The sequence below is a fragment of the Pararge aegeria genome, chromosome 11 (assembly GCF_905163445.1).
Source record: "Pararge aegeria chromosome 11, ilParAegt1.1, whole genome shotgun sequence".
NCBI classification, from domain to species: domain Eukaryota; kingdom Metazoa; phylum Arthropoda; class Insecta; order Lepidoptera; family Nymphalidae; genus Pararge; species Pararge aegeria.
Window position 1 is genome coordinate 13,930,769 of NC_053190.1, and position 20,795 is coordinate 13,951,563.

General features: G+C 35.0%; 1 protein-coding gene across 1 annotated transcript in view; it reads left to right on the top strand.

Moving 5' to 3' along the window:
• LOC120627567 (pituitary homeobox homolog Ptx1) overlaps nucleotides 1-20,795 on the top strand; it is a 65,212-nt gene that overhangs the window by 23,765 nt on the left and 20,652 nt on the right. The window contains exon 3 of the mRNA XM_039895570.1: nucleotides 18,281-18,409. Coding sequence (XP_039751504.1) covers nucleotides 18,281-18,409 — 129 coding nt within the window. The remainder of the gene's footprint in view (nucleotides 1-18,280; nucleotides 18,410-20,795) is intronic.

Sequence of the window (20,795 nt, forward strand, 5' to 3'; positions counted from 1 at the left end):
TAAAAATTTATTTTTTATTTTTTATCAACAAAACCTTTAATTTCTGCGGAAAAAAGTGAATTTTTGGTGATAGTAGATCTCTTCCGAGCATCATCGTTCAGTTTTTCAAACTTAGTCATCATGCCTATTACCTTATTGCCATTGAAGTAAGAACATACATCCTCATTCAGCCATTATTGTATGCAGTGCACTGTGTCTAAAAATAGTGGAAACGCCCCGCGCACGTCTCTTTACACCTGCGGAAGCTCACAAGGCTTGCCCATTTTTACGTTTTATTGCGAAAGCTTAGAACATTAGAGGTAAAACAATTACTGCCAACTGCTAAATGGTCTTAAGTGACAAACCGTTTGTTCGAGAAACCATTCTAAAGTGGAGTGGTTTTTTATGCTTCAATATTGGTCGATCACACGGTTTCTGTATGTTCCTGATTCTGTAATTTTCGCTAATTTCCATAGAACGCATTATTCAATCAAACGGTTTTGTTTTAGTTAGAAAATGCGACGCTTTGCGGTCTCTCTCTTTCTCTTAAACAACTTTTTTCTGGACATACAAGCACATCTAACGTGAAATAGAGATTTATGCAAACTTTAATTTATGATCGCTTATCTTTATATCAAGCGGATACGATCGATAAGATAAAACGTAATATCGTTGCTTAAGAGTATTATTTAAAAACCCTTTTTTAATGGCCGGTACAAATATTTAATGACCGCAAAAGCTTATTTTATTTCATTCAAGAGTATGTAATAAAATAATTAAAATCAAGATAAATACATAAACTCGTGATGCATATTCCTGCCTATTATTAAATGAAGTGATATAATTTATCACATTAATAACACTAAATATATTTCACCAGAAGGTGAAATTGTTAATGTGTTTTCGCCCTCCGATTCGCTGGTGGTATAATATTGTAATCGGCATAAAATCTGTATCACTAATATATTTATGATATTACAGCTCCCACTAATATTTATGCAAATTGAAAATACACAGAATGGCGTCGTTTATGCCACCCCCTGTCTGGTGCAAAACGACATATGTCAGATTTAAATGATTTCATCTGGTTTTCATGTTTATGCGTGCCCCAGACCATATTCCATAGCGTATACTGTAAATAGATATAGGTTTTCCAGATTCCGGTTCTTCGTTAATACATTCAATAACGGATTAATCAGAATAAACTGATACTTAACTAGGTCTAAAATTAAATTTATGAATTTTCGTAAATTATTTCCCGGTTTACATTTAAGTAAAATGTTTAATCAAAATGTAAAAGTTATAGTTTTTTTATTGTTGTAGTTTAAGACTATTTTGATTTTAAAATAATTTTTTTTTCTTACGAACTTCCGTTTTTATATAACTGATTGCATACTTCAGCTTCTGTGAATCACACTAATGGGTTACATCACAGTCATTTTTTATTGTTGTTGATTAAAACTATTTTGTTCTTAAACTATATATTCAAAGGGGGGTATAAAGCTAATTCTAACCCTGAAGCTTATAAATGAACTTTAAATTTTATCAGGCGATAACTATTTGACAAATATGTAGCGAAAAGTTAAGTCCCCAAAAAGTATTTTCCAAGTCAGTTAAAAAGAACAATCACCATTGCTCATGATCGCATAATGGGAACAATCCGACGTATCACTACACCCCATTCGAACTGTCATCGTCGACCGAAGGAAAGTAATTTGTGTCCATATGGGACCAGTGATTACCTCCCGAACACTTTCACCCTCGCGAATGCTCTTTCGGTGCCTATTTCACATCCCCAACTCATTTTCTAAGATCTCTTTAACACTGTATTGGAGGTTTGGGGTTAAACACATTATTTGTTTTGGGGTTATCTTTATAAGGAAAACTGTCATGCTGCGTGGAAGGAGATACCTATATTTTTTTCTATATTTGACACTGTTTGATTTTATGTTGTTTTCTTGATGATAATACTGTGTTTTGTTTGATTCCAATGAAATGATCGGGTTTTATCGTAACATTGAGTGAGTGAGGTTTTTAGCTCTCCAAGGCAAAGAAGTACTACGCGAATTTCCAAATTCTAAACTGGGATCAACAGCCACAGATTAAACTTTACACCATAAACCACATATTGTTCTGTGCGTGTTAGTGTTCCCTCCGAGCTTATCTATATTGCTGTCTGTACTAAGATTATCTTTCTAGAATAAATCAATACTTGGCAATTTCGGTCTCGTAATTCGTAGTAGAACATTCTAACCAACCAAAGACCAACGAATTTATAACAATAAGAACGTGATTGTGACGAACATGATAAAACAAACGGGGATTGTTTCAGCCATCATCTTGCAATAGTTGATGTCTTGTGGATGAAATAACCACACGATGGCTGGAAATAGTTATGTCTTTTGTAAGGATTTCCACACGTTACGGTTTTGTTCGGCTTGTATCCAGTGACTCGTTTTATGTCGTCTGCCTAAAGTGGAGTCCGCCACTCCAACACCATAGCAGCCCAGCGTCCATCGGTTTTAGGTTAAAACAATATCGTACCTAAATAATTATAATGCAATGAAGCTTAAATTATCAGATCTTGATATAAAATAAACGTAAAACTAAGCATTAGTAGATAAATCAAACGTAAAGTGTGAATAACTCTACGGGCTGATATTTCTTGTTAAATTAAATAATTTAAATGATAGGTCTGAGTAATGCGAGTCAAAAAGTATTATTTAATTGTGGTTTAAGTTAAATCCAATTAACTATAACGCATTCCATAATGTATTTGTTGTAAACGGCCCAAATTGTGCTCATTGCTGCTCCCCTAAATTTATTTACCGCGGTTTACAACTATAAATATTTGGTGGGGCATTTTTAGTCTCAGGTGGTCTGTAATTTGCTTGCGGGCTGCGGTAGAAGGGTTGTACAGTTGATTTATCCTCTAATGTGCGCTTTGGGAACAACTATGACTCCCTCAGCGCAACGTGCTGGTTAGACTCTTAAGTCTAATTTAACCGCGAATTAACTAAAACCGACTATTGCCTATTCGGTGCTTTTAATTCACGAGGAGTGTGATAATGAAGGACTGTTCCCAGATTTTTAACATTGAAATCTTATTTACTTATTTAAACAATCTTATTGCATAGTATAGAAAACAAATCATTGTTGAATATGCGCACGATTTGAATTTTGAATAAGACAACCTCCTTTTTGCATCAAATAGATCTGTTAGAGCATTGATTTAATAAGTTACCTGTTATGTCTGAAGCCTTACTACCATCGCTTAAAGCAGCATTAGTATGATATTGTGGACGTTTTGTTAAGGAATTATAGTCCTTATTTTAGGACGTCGAGGTATGTCAAATAAACTCTCATTCTAAGATAACACTATTATAAACCATGGTGTTAAGGCCCCTGTACTAGATTATAAAAAAATGTAATCTTAAAACTGAATATACGTGGGTTTCAAGTTTCAACTACACCAGGGAAGCACAAATCATGTGTGTGTGTTACAAATGTAGTAGAAACTTTTTAGAGGTGACTACAATTTTAACTCAATTTGAGTAGAGTTTGATAGCGTGTGTTGTGATAACTTCTCTCGTTCTTTTATGTAAGATTATAGCCGACCTTGAAACAAGCGCCTCCTATTTAATACATGTTTGCACAGAATCCTCGAAGGATACGTGTCATGTCTCTCTAAAATAACGAAACATGAAAAATTTCCAGACGCTCACATCAGACTGATAAATGGCTTCCGAAAATCCAAAAGGAAGTTACAGCTTACTTGGGATTTGGTCTAGAACCTCTCACGTCCCATAACTGGTGCACTTCGCTTTATTACAATTACCATAAGCCTCAAAGTCCCGCACTCCATGCCTATCAGCTGCGAGTTCATCACTTTGAACCTACTTGCTACAGCAGTAAGACGGTTATTGCTTGGGTGAAATAAAAACCGCGTCTCGGGCAAACTCTCAAGATGTAGCGCACAACTTTGGCACTTATGCTAAACACAATAGGATTCAAGTTTGGAATGTGGCAGTTTTGCAGTGCAAAAGTAATGCGACGTTCGTGCCTCCGAACGGTCCACTCTTTACATTTATGTGTACGATATGTCGACGGCTATTTGGAATACTAATTGGGCATGTCTCGGGACTTCGAAACAACGACTATTTACTTTTTTTCCTTAGGAAAGTCAACTGGAATGAAGTGTCTCAATTCATTCTTTTAACATCGTTGGCTGAATTCATTTTATTAACCGAAATTAAGAAGGAGACGGTTATCAATTCTGATTTTCGTTTTTTATGTATGTTTGGGCACACCTCCGTCGTATGTAGATTGATTTGTTCGAAAGAGGTTTATTCCAAAATGGGACTACCATTTAAATTTCAAATAGATCTGTTAAAGAGTTTTGGAGACACGGAACACTTCCGCAACATCCTCAACTCTACAGCAAATCATCCGAAATTTATTTATTATTTATAACATCACGTCACACGAAACGTTTACGCAGATGTATTCAGAATACCTATCGGGGTAAACCCACATTTTTTTTAAAGTTAAGTAGTTTGTTGTAGTTGTATATTTTTTCGCAAGTGGATGCTTGTTGTACCATATAGTAAATATTAAACCTTTTTACATGTATTTACATTTTAGTTAGTATTACATATCTATTATTTCAAAAGTCGGTTTTTTTTCAGTAAAATTTATTAATTTTCTATCTTGTGTTGGAAAGTTCCTTCCTAATGATTCAGCGAAAATTCAGGTTTCGGTATACGGTCGGAAACAGAACAGGTGAGAGCTCATTAATAAATCCAGCCCCTTTTGAGTCGTGGCCTTTTGGATCTGTATGGAAAACCAGCAAACCGCGAAATGATGATGAATCGCGCCAGAGAAAAGGGTCGCCAGAGCGAAATAGACGTATGAAAATTAGCGCGCGAGAAAAGGATCGTGCTAGGGAAAATTAGCGGATGCTCGCGGGAATTTGTGTACGTTTTCAATGAAGGTTCTTTACGGTAGGTAAAATAGGAATAAAATGGATCGGTCCTAATCCGCCGGCCATTTATAACTCACACGCCATTAATTTGAGCGATAATTTGCGTTGCGATGCGATTGGTCGGGCAGATATCGGGGACTACAGCACAGGTACCGCTTCAGACTGGCCTACTGCCTACTAACTGACGGCTAATCGCAGTAGCTGTAGATATCTTTATCGCCTACAAGTGTTATTACTTGGCTACACGATTTTTATGATTAGGTTATATTTGGCCTAACACGTATAGGTATCTCTGATAGCGTTCAATAACAAAATGGTTTTGGATATTCTGATTGCCGTTATGTCAATATTTCTTTTAAAGGACGACTGCTTTGCTTTTATGTTGTAACTAAATCTAAGTACAACTGAATGATTAGCAAATAGGAATAACAGTCTTAGCAATTGTGTGTTGCGAAGTCAACATCACCTGAGGATGATACAGCATTGGAGTGACACTTGCGCAGAGGAATTAAGGTCTATTTTTACTTACCTGGCTTACAAAGTAAACGATCTTTTCGTTACCTTTTTAGTTTAAAGTTTATTTTAAATTGACAAGAAATTCATAATAACACACTTGTTATTATAATATTTTTTTAAACATACTTTACGTAAGAAAAATACCAACCGAATTGAGAACCTCATCCTTACTGAGTTCGGGTAAAAATTAAAGAAAATATTGTATACGTTATAATACAAGTTGTAAGAGATGGATTGTAGCAAATCTGGAAGATCTCGCCGTTGCCTCGACTTTGTCCGCGTTGATTTCTACATGAGCCGTTTGATTTAACATTGGATGGATAAAAATATACCATTGGAACCTCCAGGGCTCAAGCTATATTTTTCTGTTTCGAAGATAACGGTTATTTTTAAATTCTACGAAAAGTGATTTTATTTGCTATTCTAATTTGGATGGAATGTTTTCCATCTATACTCTGTAGAATTTTATGTTTTAAATACTTATGTTTGGAACTATATGTAACTATCAGTATGTTGTTTCGTCCGGGTATATTAAGTAGAATTGGGTATGTATAATCTGGTTAAAATCTGTATATAACAAACTTACTTATCAGACGCAGTAGGACGGCGGATGAAAATAAATCTTTATTTGAAAAACGAAGGTATATAGGTAGCTATGGTGGTAGTTTGGGATAGCTATAGATATGTAGTATGTATGTATCACTATTGGTTTGAGCTGCTGACAAACAAATAAATAAACACCAAAAAAGATTTTCGCAATTTCACTAAGTATTAGATAAAAAAAAATATATGAATTTTCCGGTTGTCACGGTTAACGGTTTATAGAAAATAAAAATTAATGTGCATTGTAAATAGAAATTACGTCGTTCTGTTTTCTACTAGATGACTAACAATATTTCCACGCCAGTCCATAGCTACAGTATTACGTAAGCTAATCTCCACAGTGCGGGTCACCTCCGCTGACATTGTCCACATAACCGTCAACACAAGACATTATCATAGGTTTTAATGTTCGCATCAGGAGTATGACGGAATACTTAATACAATGACGCGTAGTTACTTTTTAGTAGATAAAGGATAGCTAGCTACATCGTTAATATAGTTAGCATGTTTTGACAGGTTTCCATTCCGTATCCCAATAAAAATTGAAAAATTCTCAATCCAAAAAGCTTAGGCATAGTATCAAGAAGAAAAATTACCTTATTTTACGCAAAAGGCAAGGTCTAGATCTAATTTTTTTATTTATATACTACGACAACGCACACATCGCCATCTAACCCACGCCTATGGACTCAGAAAGATGCCCACTGCGCCAGTCGGCCGACTAAATTAATTTTAAATCTATACAACTTTTTTATTGAAAGCTGCCCAATAAAATAAATGAGTGTAAATACAAAAAATGTTCGTCAGTTTGGTTATCTTCTTCTCAGTCGGTTCGCTCTTGAGCGAGAGAGCGGTCGTGCACGCTTGACTATTCGTCGCGACACCTCTCTGGCAGCTCATGTAAAGGGACAGCCACTGCAGCCTTTACGTGGGCCCATCTCACGGGCGATCTTCAGTTTGGTTATAGACCACCTGTTATCACCGCCTTAGCATAATAAAAGATTTTTGTAGTCGCGTTACAAAGCGGAAACATGCACTTCCGCGTCAAGATTATGGTATTAACCAGACTCGTAGTCGGTGGTCCACTTGAAAGCTCCACAGTTAACAACTAATTGATCTCATTTAGATTTGAATCCGACTTACGATACTTGGCTAAGATTTTTAAAGAGCATTTTGATTTTGTGCTCGAATGTCTTTGTTCCATCTTTATAATTTAACGAATTTTAAACAATGTACTCGTATATAAAGGGGCCTTAAACTACAATCTGGGAATTTAGCTAAAATTAATAAAATTAATCTGCTTTTAGTGGTTTAAGATCTTTATTTCTCCAAAGAATTTCAAAAAAATTCGCTTAGTTGAGAAAACATTAAACTTAAAACTAAAACAAGTTGTGAGCGTACACTATAGAAGGTACATATAAATCTATAAACTATAATCTATAAAGCATAACTTAATGCAGCTAAAAGAAAATGATCGCACAATCGGGTAGTTTCACAAATATTACCGAGCAAAAACATACGACTTAAACAAAGATCATCGTTTACTGGAAACGACTTATACTGATATATTATTTATCAAGTAGAATTTAAATTTTTTCTTAAAAATAAACGTAGATTTAGCTTCTTTTATATCAGATGGCAGTTTGTTATAAATCTGCGCTCTTTCAAAAATTTTTATACATTTATCCGCCTTATTATGTGTGAAGAAGGTTAAATATCAGATTATGTTATGACCATTATACAGCACCGGTCTAACGCGGTGGTCCGCTCATGCTTAAGATTATCTTCGCCTGGTCTAATTGGGATTAGGTTGGAATGTTTGTTTCGTAGTCACTATTATACTCACAGTGCTTTTACTTGAATGAATGGGAGATAAAGTTGTGACTGAACTCTGTAAATATATTTTGTTTTTTTAGAAAGACAGATAGAAAGTGTTTATTGCATATATAAAAAAACAAACTAAATAATACAAGCAAGTGATATTTTCATTACTTTAAACGCACACAACTTTGAAAAGTTAGTGTTGCGTACTGGGATTCGAACTTGGCCCCCCGAAAGTTAAGTCGAGCTCCTTCCCCCTCGGCTATCTTGATTTAAATTTGCGTTTAATACTTGCGCTTAAAAAATTCGTTCTTCATTCGTTTTATTTGTATAATGAACATGCCTTTTACGGTTCGAAAGACTTAAAAATGTATCACTATTTATGAATGTGTGTGTAATCCACCAATCTGCATTGGGCTTGCCGGCTTGCGTTGTGGACTTCGGCCTAAACCCTTCTCATTAATGAAAGAAACCCATGCCCTGTAGTGGCCCGGTAATGGGTTTATATGATGATGATGTTGATGTATGCTAGGCTAATTCAATGACTAATGATCGCCAATTCTTGGATCACAAGAATCAATAAGTCTAACTCATGTCTCGCATAAACGAAAGCTATCTCATTTGTATCGGCTTTGATAGCGCGTTGACAGCCTAGAGCCGAACAATGATTGTGATACAAACATGCATTAATAACAGTATTATTAAATCGCTTGATCTAAAAAAGGAAATATGAGTAATGTGTACGCTACATCAATATCATCGCTGTTTCACAAACGCTGTATAATTTTTTTTTTATCATATTTGGCGATTCCTTGAGATTTCATTGGCCTACAATTATGATACCTATTTTTTCCTAATAATCTTTTCTATACAACACACTCCGTCCTATCGCGTCGCCTCGTACGCTCGCGGTTGGGTCCTACGTACCTAAGGGGCTTAGCGTAAAATAAATTAGTGCATGAAATTCCTCAAGAATTTGGCTATCAAATACGGAATAAGATTTTTAAAATCAATCTGGTAGTTTAAGAAATTAGTGCGTTTAACCAACACACAAAGAAAAAGAAAATCTTCAAATGTATTATAATTAAAGACAGAATAGTCAGATAAATAGATAGCTGGATAACTTTGCTCTTAAAAACTATCATACCTTTTGGAAAACAATGGTGAACGTAGCCGCGTAGTCGGGTTTGCTTATTTAATCCTTATTCACTCTTGCCTCGAGATACTCAAGTTTTTATAAGTGTTAACGGTTCTAAACGTTATTGAAAAAAGTTTGATTTGATGTCAATCTTATGAGGATGTCACCGTATTTAGTGGTAGAATGGTGATGGACGTTTGGAATTGAGAAGTTCATGTGCACTCTCACTGAAGTATATTCTGTTGAAGACCAGATACAGAGGCATTATTGCACGTTTGGTGCTTTACGAATACGCACTGTACACTGTTATGCCTGCTTTAGCTAGTCGCCAGCAAAGATTCTAAATTCGATAGGGCACCTAGTCAAAACTGTTAGTGTCGTCTTGCCGACGCATGATTTTTTAAATCAATGGTGGCGATAAGAGCTAGGAAATTTTGGGCTCCTCTGAAACTGAAGTAATATTGAATAATGCAACATTTGAATATTGAATGGACAAAACTTAGGTTATAAAGTATGTGTGGAAATTTTACTTAGTCAAAATAAATTTGCAACATGATTAAGATTTGGCTCAAGGACACTAATATTATAATTATATGAAAAAAAAACCTACTGAATCAATCGATAAATAAAAGTATTATAATACTTTTATAATAATAAAACGAATGTTAAATATTAATATTATTTAATATTAATCGGTAGCTAAATTAAAAATATATAGTGATAAAAGAAAAGATTTCTACTTATCTCTTATAGGCTTTCCATTTAGAGACCAGTAAAAATCTTTTATTGATTTATTCCGAGGCATGAAAACCGAACGGACATAAATGAGAAGTTTTTATTTTTGTATTATATCATTGAGTCGTTAAGAGTTTAAATTATTTAAATTTTTTTAAGTTTAATTTTTTTTAAGCTTTATAATGCTTCGTATAAAGTTATTATAATAAATAGCAATGTGTTTGAGCAAAGTCAAAGCTTTCTGGAGACGGCCATAGGCTGACGCCGGATTTTGTATAAATCTCACCGTTTATCAGATTTTCATAACATAACTAAGGAAAAAAGCGATTAATTTAATACTGACCCTCAGAAAAAACATGTCGAAAATTGCCGTAAACTAAGTACCATCAAAATTTCTGGGTTTACACTCAAACTTGAGTAGTCAGGGCCAAGATCGTAAATTACGTAAACTTATCTCTGTTTGCCCCCGAGACTATCTGTCTTTAGTGTAAATACAACATTTTCTGTTTATATTCTTTGCTTTTCAACTTTACAATTTATAGCATCACGCCCTTGGGTCTACCAGTTTGTCTGAATTGTATAAAAATATTAATGTGTATTTACAATCGGTCACCTCTCACCTGGTGTTGTTTATAGGCTTAGACTTTTGGACCAAAAAAGTCTACTTAATTAGCTTTGCTTAGACCAAAAATAGCGTGGTAAAAAGTAAAAAACCACAGCGCCCTGTAGAACTATAGTCTTTAATATTTCTGATCATATCAAAGGGGGGCCAAGCCTTCCATTGATAGAGACTTTTGGGGTTGTGTTATTTAAAATATCGTGATTGATAATCTTGTTTCAAAAATCTACTTTGCTAAATTAGCGGACTAGTTTACAAACTGTCATGAGCTTGTTCAAAAGTAAAAGTCAGAGTAAAGAGTGCGCCGGATGCGCCTTTAATTATTCTATTTATTGTTTTTATATTCTTATGGTCAGTCCGTCACTCAAAACTCAATATTAAAGCCTGTCTCTAAACTCCTGCCCCTGAGTGAGATCTTAGGAACTGAAAGTTTTATCCGTCCTTGATGAAACACTGGCTGATATAAGTATCAGGGTCAGTTGGAGTTCCTTTGGTGTTCCAAACCATGGTTTGACGCTCGGACACCCTGTCAGAGCTATCGTGTTTTTGGTCTTATCTGGATGACGCTATTTCGCGCTGCAAAAACTCCGAATCCAAATATAAAAACCAGATGACCATTTACATACATTTACATTTGTATCAGGTCTAATACTCATTAGGTATTTGTATAAATAACTAAAAGAATCTCCCTGACAGGTTTCAGGATCACTATTTCTTAAAGACCGTAATTGTGACCGTAATTGTAATGATTCTATAATATTATATACAGAAAGACCTACGAGTATAATATATATCCCTTCTGCGAATCACTTTTAATTATAATTCTTTCATCGGCTACGAGCCAATATTTTTATTTGTTATTTTTATTAAAGTGTTTTTTTACTTACAGTAGAAGGAAATATAATTTTTCGGAACCGATAGAATTGACCCTGCCGTGCAGGTCCCTATTTTTTATATGCATTTTTAAAACTTTAAACAGAGCCAATCTTACTCTTCTTGTTAGAATAGTAACAGCTGTAACACTGTGGTATGCAACGGTTATCTACTGATAGATAACAGGTTACCCATCTTAAATATCCCTCCAATTAAATCCAAAACACTAAACATAATTTGGTTTTCATTGCTTTGAATGTACCAGGTATAAGTTACCTATTTTTATTTTTCTGTGTGAGTTTCTGTTGTTGTATTGTTAACTATGCATAACATTCTATCGTAAAAGGTATAGAGCATGCCGTATAGTGGTGTTATAATTATTGTTAGTTCTGTACAGACGAGGTCAAAAACGATAAGAATAATTTAAACCAAATGAAAAATGGTATTGTCCGTTTACTGATAACTTTGCGAACGCAGTAGAAATTTTCCTTTTGAGATTAGCGCCACACGGTAAGAATCCATCCATACTAATATTGTAAATGCAATAGTGTTATTCTGTACTTATTGTTTAATGTTTTATCTGTTAGGTTCCAACGGCTAATTTATTTTTGTCAAGATTTGGATTTTTGATCAACCTAACATAATGTTGACCACGAAATCTTGCATACTAGAAATGGCCATTTATCAATTAAAAGGAGGAAAAAACACTATGTTAGCTATGTACTGCTTAACAAATATTGCATAGATAGGTACCTAACAGCTTGCACCTTAGAAAAAGGCAAAGTCAAAGTCAAAGTAAAAAATATCTTTATTCAAGTTGGTCCATAGGTGGCAGGATGCGTACATTACATGGTATGTAAATTACACGGTAGTGAGATGATTAATTGATGATTTCTACAAATTGAAAAATTGGATTTAAACACAAGTAAAAAAAGAGAAGACACGGGATTAGAGTGGTATTTCGCGTGAAAAAAAAACACCTCATACATTATGATATAGTAGATTTTTGGCATTATTCCATACATTATAAAAACACGCGTTAATACTCACTAAGCCCGCTTAAGAAGGTAATTAGTATCTATCAGCACTTTATAAAGGAGCGACATTCTGGGATTTCCCTGATTATTTATTCAGTTACCAACTGATATTATCATAGATTATCTACGCTAAGATTGTTTTTTGAAGATTTATATTTGATTAATTTCGAGAATTAGTAAAAACTCAGCTTCTGTTCATATTATAGAATGAAAATATTTGTACACTAAGTAAGAGGCGTAGTAGGTAGTAATTTAGATGTTTTGTTGTTATCGGCACTAATCTTTTTTGCCGAAAAAGTTAATTTAATGTAATAAATAAATAATTAGTTTTCTAAAAACCGCACTACGCCAGCATGAATTAAACCTTTTTCATTCTGAGTGGAGACCCTTGCCCTGTAGTGTTCTAACAATAGGTATGATAGGAACATACGTCTGGTATAAATTTAGTTCGTGTAGCTATGTGGAAGAGAGCCGTCAGCTGAAACTTCTTTGCTGTAAAATAAAGAAAATAGCTTTAATATCGTTATCGTAATTTCAACCGATAGACGTCCAATGATGGAATCAATTCTTTTGTAAGGACTTCCACATTCCAAAAAACAGCTTACTAAACATACAACAGGTTATACTGCTGTTGATTCTAATTAAAAAAAATTTACCCACACAAACCACAAACAAAAAAAAACGTTTATTTCGATTCTTATATTTTAAATGACAAATGTTGTGGAGACCTCAGCAAACAGCCAAATACCTGTGTCTGGAGGCCTCACTCTACCATAGCATCAAAAGACAAGATTTAAAAAAACGATTAAGTTATCCTGAATTACACATAAGTACCACAAGCTACTGCTACTATATATAATTCTTATAAGATAAATCTTTAGAATTAATTGTCGTGGTGAGTTTTTAAAACCCTGCTTGTTCTTATTGAGTGAGTAGACTTATTGTGTCATTACATAAATCAATTCTTACGGACAACGTCGGCTGCCAAAATTACACAAGCACAAAACTATTTTCACCTTGTATCAGTATTTACAAACTTGACTAATTCTTTAAATAGTTTCACAGTGCTTCTAAATGCACAGTTTACTTTCCTCCTATGCGTTTTTAAAATTATATTTTCTTTGATCAATATTTTTGGATAGTTTCTTTTTGAAGATTTTTTGTAGTTTTTTTCCGATTTAATATTCCGATTTAATGTAAATTTGCCTTTAATCAATTTTCAACACTTTTCGCCGCGACTGTCAGTCAGTCTGTTGTAACCGCGAGAGACGCTTTACAACCCCAATAAAACAATGACGCTTATCAGCTGTTATCAAAGCAGCAAACATTAAGTTTATTTGAACGAGTTTGTACGTTCTGTACGTTTGTACGAACCGACGTTTGTTCTAGTTGTGATGCGATAAGATGAATACGACAATTAGTGATATCCTGCGAGTATAATCCATACTGGGCTACACTAATTTTAATTTTTAAATGGCGAAATATAGGTCGTTACGGCCTCTTATGTCTTGGATATATGAGTATATATGAATACGAGTTTTGGTATCAATTACTTGACAGAACGAGCTAATAATTATTATTTTGCCAAGAACCCACACAGATATCCATCTCCGTGCAATGGAGCAGCGTAGACAGTGCAATCTTTTATGAGGGAGGAGGCCTTTTCCCAGCTGTGGGCTTAAGATGAAAAATAAATAAAGTCTTACCTTATTCCTGTAAAATGGGGTAAGGGATTATACAGATGGAGCGAAACTCCTGTCGGATTCAACCGTGTTATTAGTACTATAAAGTTGTAAATTTTGGCATGTTTTATGTTAATTTTCATTCGTTAAGTAGGTACCCTTGTCAACTCTTAACGACTCAATGATATAATACAAAAATAAAAACTTCTCATTTATGTCCGTTCGGTTTTCATGTCTCGGAATAAATCAATAAAAGATTTTTACTGGTCTCTAAATGGAAAGCCTATAAGAGATAAGTAGAAATCTTTTCTTTTATCACTATATATTTTTAATTTAGCTACCGATAGAGATATTAGTCTATGGGAGGATATTTAGTTATAACGATGTGCCTATTTCTAGCGTCTATTTCAGTAACAGATTAATGGCTGTTTGAAATTAGTTTTTAAGTTTTTTAAAGCCCATAAATAAGTCATATTATATAAATAATCTATTTATATCTATATGGCTGACCATATAGATATAAATAATAAACTACTTATCAGAAAACGAAAATAAAAAGATTTATAATCGACTAAGTTTATTGGACGGCCGACTGTCGCAGTGGGCAGCGACCCAGCTTTCTGAGCCCGAGGCCGTTGGTTCGATTCCCACAACTGGAAAATGATTGCGTGATAAACATGATTGCTTTTCAGTGCCTGGGCGTTTATCTGTATATAATAAGTATTTATGAATATAATATTCATAAAAATATTTAACAGCTATCTTAGTAGGTACCCATAACACAAGCTACGCTTACTTTGGGGCTGAATGGCGATGTGTGTATTGTCGTAGTATTTTAATTTATTTATTTATTCTGCGATACATCAATACTTATTACGGTAGGTTCATTACGTAAGATATGGTACATATCTGGTGGACTACACCTGACACCAGGTTGTAATTGACGGACCAAGCAGTTAGCCCACCTGATGGTAAGTGGAACACCATATAAACAGAGCAACATTTGCCAGGGCATGCAAGGAACTCCGCATCCTCAAGGTCATATCAGATCAATGGATCGCAATGTGTGTTTTTATTACGGGAATAGTTAATATCATAGGATATAGTATAATGATATTAAAATTTAAGTATTCTATTATAATAAGAATCAGAAATGAGGAGATCCGTAGAAGAACTAGAGTAACCGACATAGCTCAGCGAGTCGCGAAGCTGAAGTGGCAATGGGCGGGGCACATAGCTCGGAGAACCGATGGACGTTGGGGTCTTAAGGTGCTCGAATGGCGACCCCGCACCGGTAAACGCAGCGTAGGTCGGTCCCCAACGAGGTGGACAGATGACATCAGGCGAGTAGCTGGGAGCCGCTGGAGGCAAGCGGCCCAGGACCGTGCATTGTGGAACTCCCTACAAAAGACCTATGTCCAGCAGTGGACGTCAATTGGTTGAGATGATGATGATGATTATAATAAGTATTAGAATAAAAATATAAATTAATAAATAACTTGTCGTGCAGCGCTTTGTCCATCAATCTGAGGCGTAGGTGTTGTCTTATGTGCCTGAAATTACACTAGCAACCACGCTCGTCGGATTGGAACGCAGCGATGTTACTTGGCGGAAGGAATAAGCATGCCCGTAGTACTTTAGTAGACTAACTCCTACTCCTACGTAGTACCGTAGTACGGTAGACTAGCTCTGTCACAAAAAGCGCTCCATCAACTAAATGCGATACAGAGATACATATTATGATGTTCAGTGGCGTGCTTAGAGGGTATGCAGATGATTTAAATTGAAGGAAATCTCCAGTACGAGTAATAAATAGTTAAGGGTAGTCTTCTTATAACCTTACCTTGATTTTCTTCAATTTATATCATCTGCATACCTTGTGCATACCCTCTCAATAAGTTCAAAGTTTATATAAAACGTAAGCTTACAGAAAAATCCTATTATAACATTAAGGATTATTTAAACGATAAAAAAGCTTGGGTGTGAATTGCTCTAGCTTCATAGCTTAATTTAAATTTACTGGAAGATGGTGATAACAAAAAAATAAATTTACCCGGCTAAGTTTGTTGTGGGCTCTTCTTAAACCAGGGCGCGTTTGGAACCCTCGTAGCTTTAGATTTAAGTTGGCGAACGAAGTTATCACCATCCCGTTACAATTATGTAAACAAATAAACTGAACGCTTCATAAGTACCTGTGATAGGCCTACAAGAATAAAGAAATTTTGAATTTGAATTGAATTTATGCACGCGACTGATGATGTTAAATAAATAAATATAGTTACTACCACAATTCACATATCAACATTTAGCCCCAAAGTATGCGAAGCTTGTGTTATGGGTGCTAGAATAGCTGATAAATATTTTTTATGAATATAATACACATAAATACTTATAATATACAGATAAACACCCAGACACTGACAAACATCCATGCAGCTGTGGGAATCGAACCCACGGACTCCGAAAGTAGGGCCGCTGCTCACTGCGCCAGCCGGCTGTCGGCTTTGTTGTTGAAAAGAGAATAAACGCACCAACACGATTTTGTGAAACATGTAACATAGCTTAAAGCAAGTGCTCTCTCGTTTTGTTTCAAAATTATAAAATCGTAATTTTTTTTGACTTCAAGGTACATGCCATACTAGAAATCATTTAAAAATGCGCAGTTTTCCCTCCAATTATTAAATGAATAACTGTTTAATTCAAAGCAGTCAAGGAACTATAAAACACGTTTGACATAATTATCAAAAAAAGCTCGTAACAAAAACAATGGAAAGTAATCTTTGCAGTCTTGGCATATACATCTCGCTATTTCTTCTAATAATATGCTTCTTTCAATAAAACATGCTGTCTAATTAATCGCGAATATATAGAAGCTTTGTTAAGAGTTTTACAAGCTGACATTTGCATTTCTCTTAAAAAAATACACTTACCGAGCGAGACATAATTATTTTCACATCGCTTTTAATTTTTAATTACGAGGAACATTGGGACTACACAATCTACGATTGAGCGTTCGTGACTTTTGCCAAAACAATGGAATCAGAGTGTCACAATATAGATGTTTGCACCGAGCAAACGTCGGGAAAGCAGGATTGATGAAATCGACACAGCAAAATTAGAATTGAAAAAATAAACATTTTTATTCTCCGAGCAGTACAGGCAACTCGCTTTTGAACCAATGATACACATTGGTTTTCTGGCACTGAATTAAGATACTTAATTAGATACGTGACATGACTGCAGTCGATTCGAGTATGAAAAGTTACAATTTACAATTATTATTTTTATTGAAAACTTACTTTAAATATTCGTTAGTTAAAAATTTCCGAGAAAGTTCTACCGAATCGTGCAAAGCGGATAACCGTTGAGTCAAAAATATGGTCTAGAATTTTATATTCTTTTGAAGTAAAGAAATACGTACACAGATTATTATGAGCTTAAGTTCTTTCATATTAAATTATTGCATACTAAGTATTTAATTAGTTGAATGTAAAGGGACATAAATAATTGTAAGAGAAAAAAAACCACATTCCAGCAAATAAAGATAAAGATATTCTATTCTTTCAACCTCATTCAGCAGCACTGAGCACCTCAAAACTTTTCTGGGGGGATAGGTGCAGTCTGAAAATGACAGTAGGTACTTAGGTAGGTAGGTAGGTAGGTATTAGACCTCTTAATTTAGTTTCACTTAAAAGTTGTGTACAGCAGAATCGACACTAGTGTCGTAGCTTTAAAATATAAGACCCTTTACACACGCAGATCTTGTAAATAATTAGGCAGTTTACAAGCATTCAGGAGCACTTATTACGCCAAAGCAGCGGGGCGTCCTCGTTGTCGCCATGCGAATGCATTATTTTGTCAAGATCCTGTGAACTAAGGAGTCATTAGTAACTTCAAAACAGATTACATAGTGACGTTAATTTATTCTCATAAGTATATGACGCTTGATTAAACGCAACATGGCGGATGAAATTTAAAAATATTTATTCTGATAAAAGTGCAACACGAATGATTCTAAAATTTGGTAACTTATTTTTGTAGTACAATTATTTAAGGCTAACAAATGACAATTTAATACCATGTTTCGCTTTGCCTGCAGTATGTTAATTTTACCGTCGCGTCGTAAGATTTAAGTCCGATATCGTAATTATTTACCTCAATTCATTTTCCCAACCTGCGTGAGATCGTTTCATATGCCTGTTAGGCATTCAGCCTATTTATTGCATTTTTTAATTTAATTTTATTATATGCCGCAAAATGTATGCAAATGATTATTTGATTTCTTTGTTGCAGTATGGGCAGAGACGGGCGATTTCCGAGACAGTGGACACTCATCACTTGCGTCTGGTGGCTCAGGCATAGAGCAGACCTCCCTCTACGGCCAACCACGACAACGACGTGACCGCAAACATACCGACGACAGTGAGTAAACAGATTTAGTTGCAATATAGACAGAAACCTTAGCACTTCTCATTTTTGTCCTTCTAGCTCGGATTGTGAGCACCTTCGCTAGAAGTTGTATTACTGCCGTATCGTAAACTCTTACTAACATGACGCCAGTGAGCATTAAATTTGATAATTGCAACTTTAGTTGCAAAAAAAACAGAAACGGGTAACTTAGTCTACTAGCCGCTGCATCCATCAACACGGTTTAGACTGGACTGTAAACGGTTCAAACCCGATGTGGACAGTTTGTACCATAACAGTTTTTGTTGCAATGTGAAAAGAACAACCATCGAAAGCAAAAACATGGCAGTGTAGCTTTATCTTTACTTATAATAAAACTGTAACTGGAAAATTTCTGTACATTTAATATATTATGAAAATATATAATCGATACGAAGTCCAAAACAGATTTTTATTTAAGTTTTGTCTGTCTTTCTGTCTATCCGAGCATCACGTAAAATCTACGGACGAATTGAAATAAAATTTGGTAGTGTTAGCCAATAGCCCGGGTCGACATATAGATTATTTTTATCCCGATAAACAATAAGTTTCCTCCGGGAATGGGATGAATTTTTTTATAAATTTTACTTCATAGCTCCGTTAAATGTAAACCGATTTGAATAATTCTTTTTTTATTTGAAAGTGTATACTATCAAGCATGTTTTGTCTCATTTTAATGAAGATCTGATAAATATTGTCGGAGATAAAGGACTCTTCACAAATAACAGCAAGTCGCAAGACTTATGGGACAACGATCGAATGCATGCGTACCATCCTACTAATATTATAAATGTGAAAGTTTTTGTGGATGGATGTATGTATGTAGGTATCAATTAAAATAATGACAACTTACTAACTCAGTTTACCACGTAAAATGATAATAGGTACATAGCTCTAGCATCAGACCTACTCTAGCTTCTCGATTGACTCATACGCGGACGAAGCCGTGAGGGTCCGCTGGTACTAGATAAAAGTAAAAGTTACATTTAATAAAAACAACATAGTTTACTGAAAAACATTAAATTTGATATTCTCAAATTCTGTTCAATGTTTTTTATCACACACCGACTTTCTTGTCGTGTCGTATCATTGGCCTGAAAAGATCAGCAGTAGCTATCTTAAAGGCTGTGCTTTTATGAGAGTATGTACGCATACCATCACTGGGTCTAGTAGTAAGAATAATCCTGGGTGTACTGGGTAAAGGCTATACTCTAGCAGTGGACTGTTGTAGGCTACTGACGATGCTATGTATGCAGATCGTCAGTAGCCTACAACAGTCCACTGCTGGAGGAAAGCCTTTTCCCAACCGGAGGGTTTGACCATAATCGCTGGGCAATCGTAACACAGAGGACGCTGCTGTCGGTTCTATTTATGTACGCCCTTAATTTATTATTACGAGAATTAGGTCGACTGCAGAATTTACGCTACATCTTCACTTCCGAAATTCTCAAGCGCCTGAAGACCAAAAAATAAAAAATGCGTGCGTGTAACTTTTACGTGCGATAGAAGTTAAACTTTTATTATTATTTATTGATGAAAGAGTAAAATGTTCCTGGGACTCCGCCATTTCATTTAATACTCACTATTTCATTTTATATTCTATTTAAAATTCATTAGTATCAATTTCCGTTTGAAAATATTTGAAATAAATAATCCTAATTGCGTAGGATATTTGCCACTAGCTGGATTATAAGTCAAAAAGCTTGGAGTCTATGAAATATAATAACGGCCAATCCAAATAATTATTTTTAATAGCGGAAACTGCACAGACTACTATAAACTACTACGAATATCAACAAAATCATGGGCGTACAAAGGAGGGGGGAGGGTTGGTCTGCCCCCCTGGAAATCTTACAGAAAATGTATGAAATCTCTCGAAAAATGGCGGCCTGATACTGACAGACAGACAAAAATAAAAAATATACAGTTTTGGCTTCAGTTTCGATTATAGAAGGCCCTCTCAAAATATTTTTCCAATACAGCCGCGGACCATCTGACCAAAAAAAAATCTCACTTGCCCCCATAGACTAGAAGTTCGGTACGCCCATGAACAAAACACTTTATGAAAAAGATAAACACTTTTTCAATACTGATTTGAGATTTCAATCGAATTTAATAGAAACTTTAAACAAGTCGCCTCATACAATAAATGCAGATTGTATTCTAAAACCGTAAAACATTTTGCACAAGATTATATTATGCAGGCACCTTAATTTGCTAATTGACTCAAACCCAACTCGGCGGTAGAGTGTATTGCATTCCATCAATGTTATCAGTGTTTATTTCCAGGTTTGTAACACGATACCGAGCGTATCGCGCTGCAGGATCATGTTGTAGAATATATGAATAATGAAAGACGCTC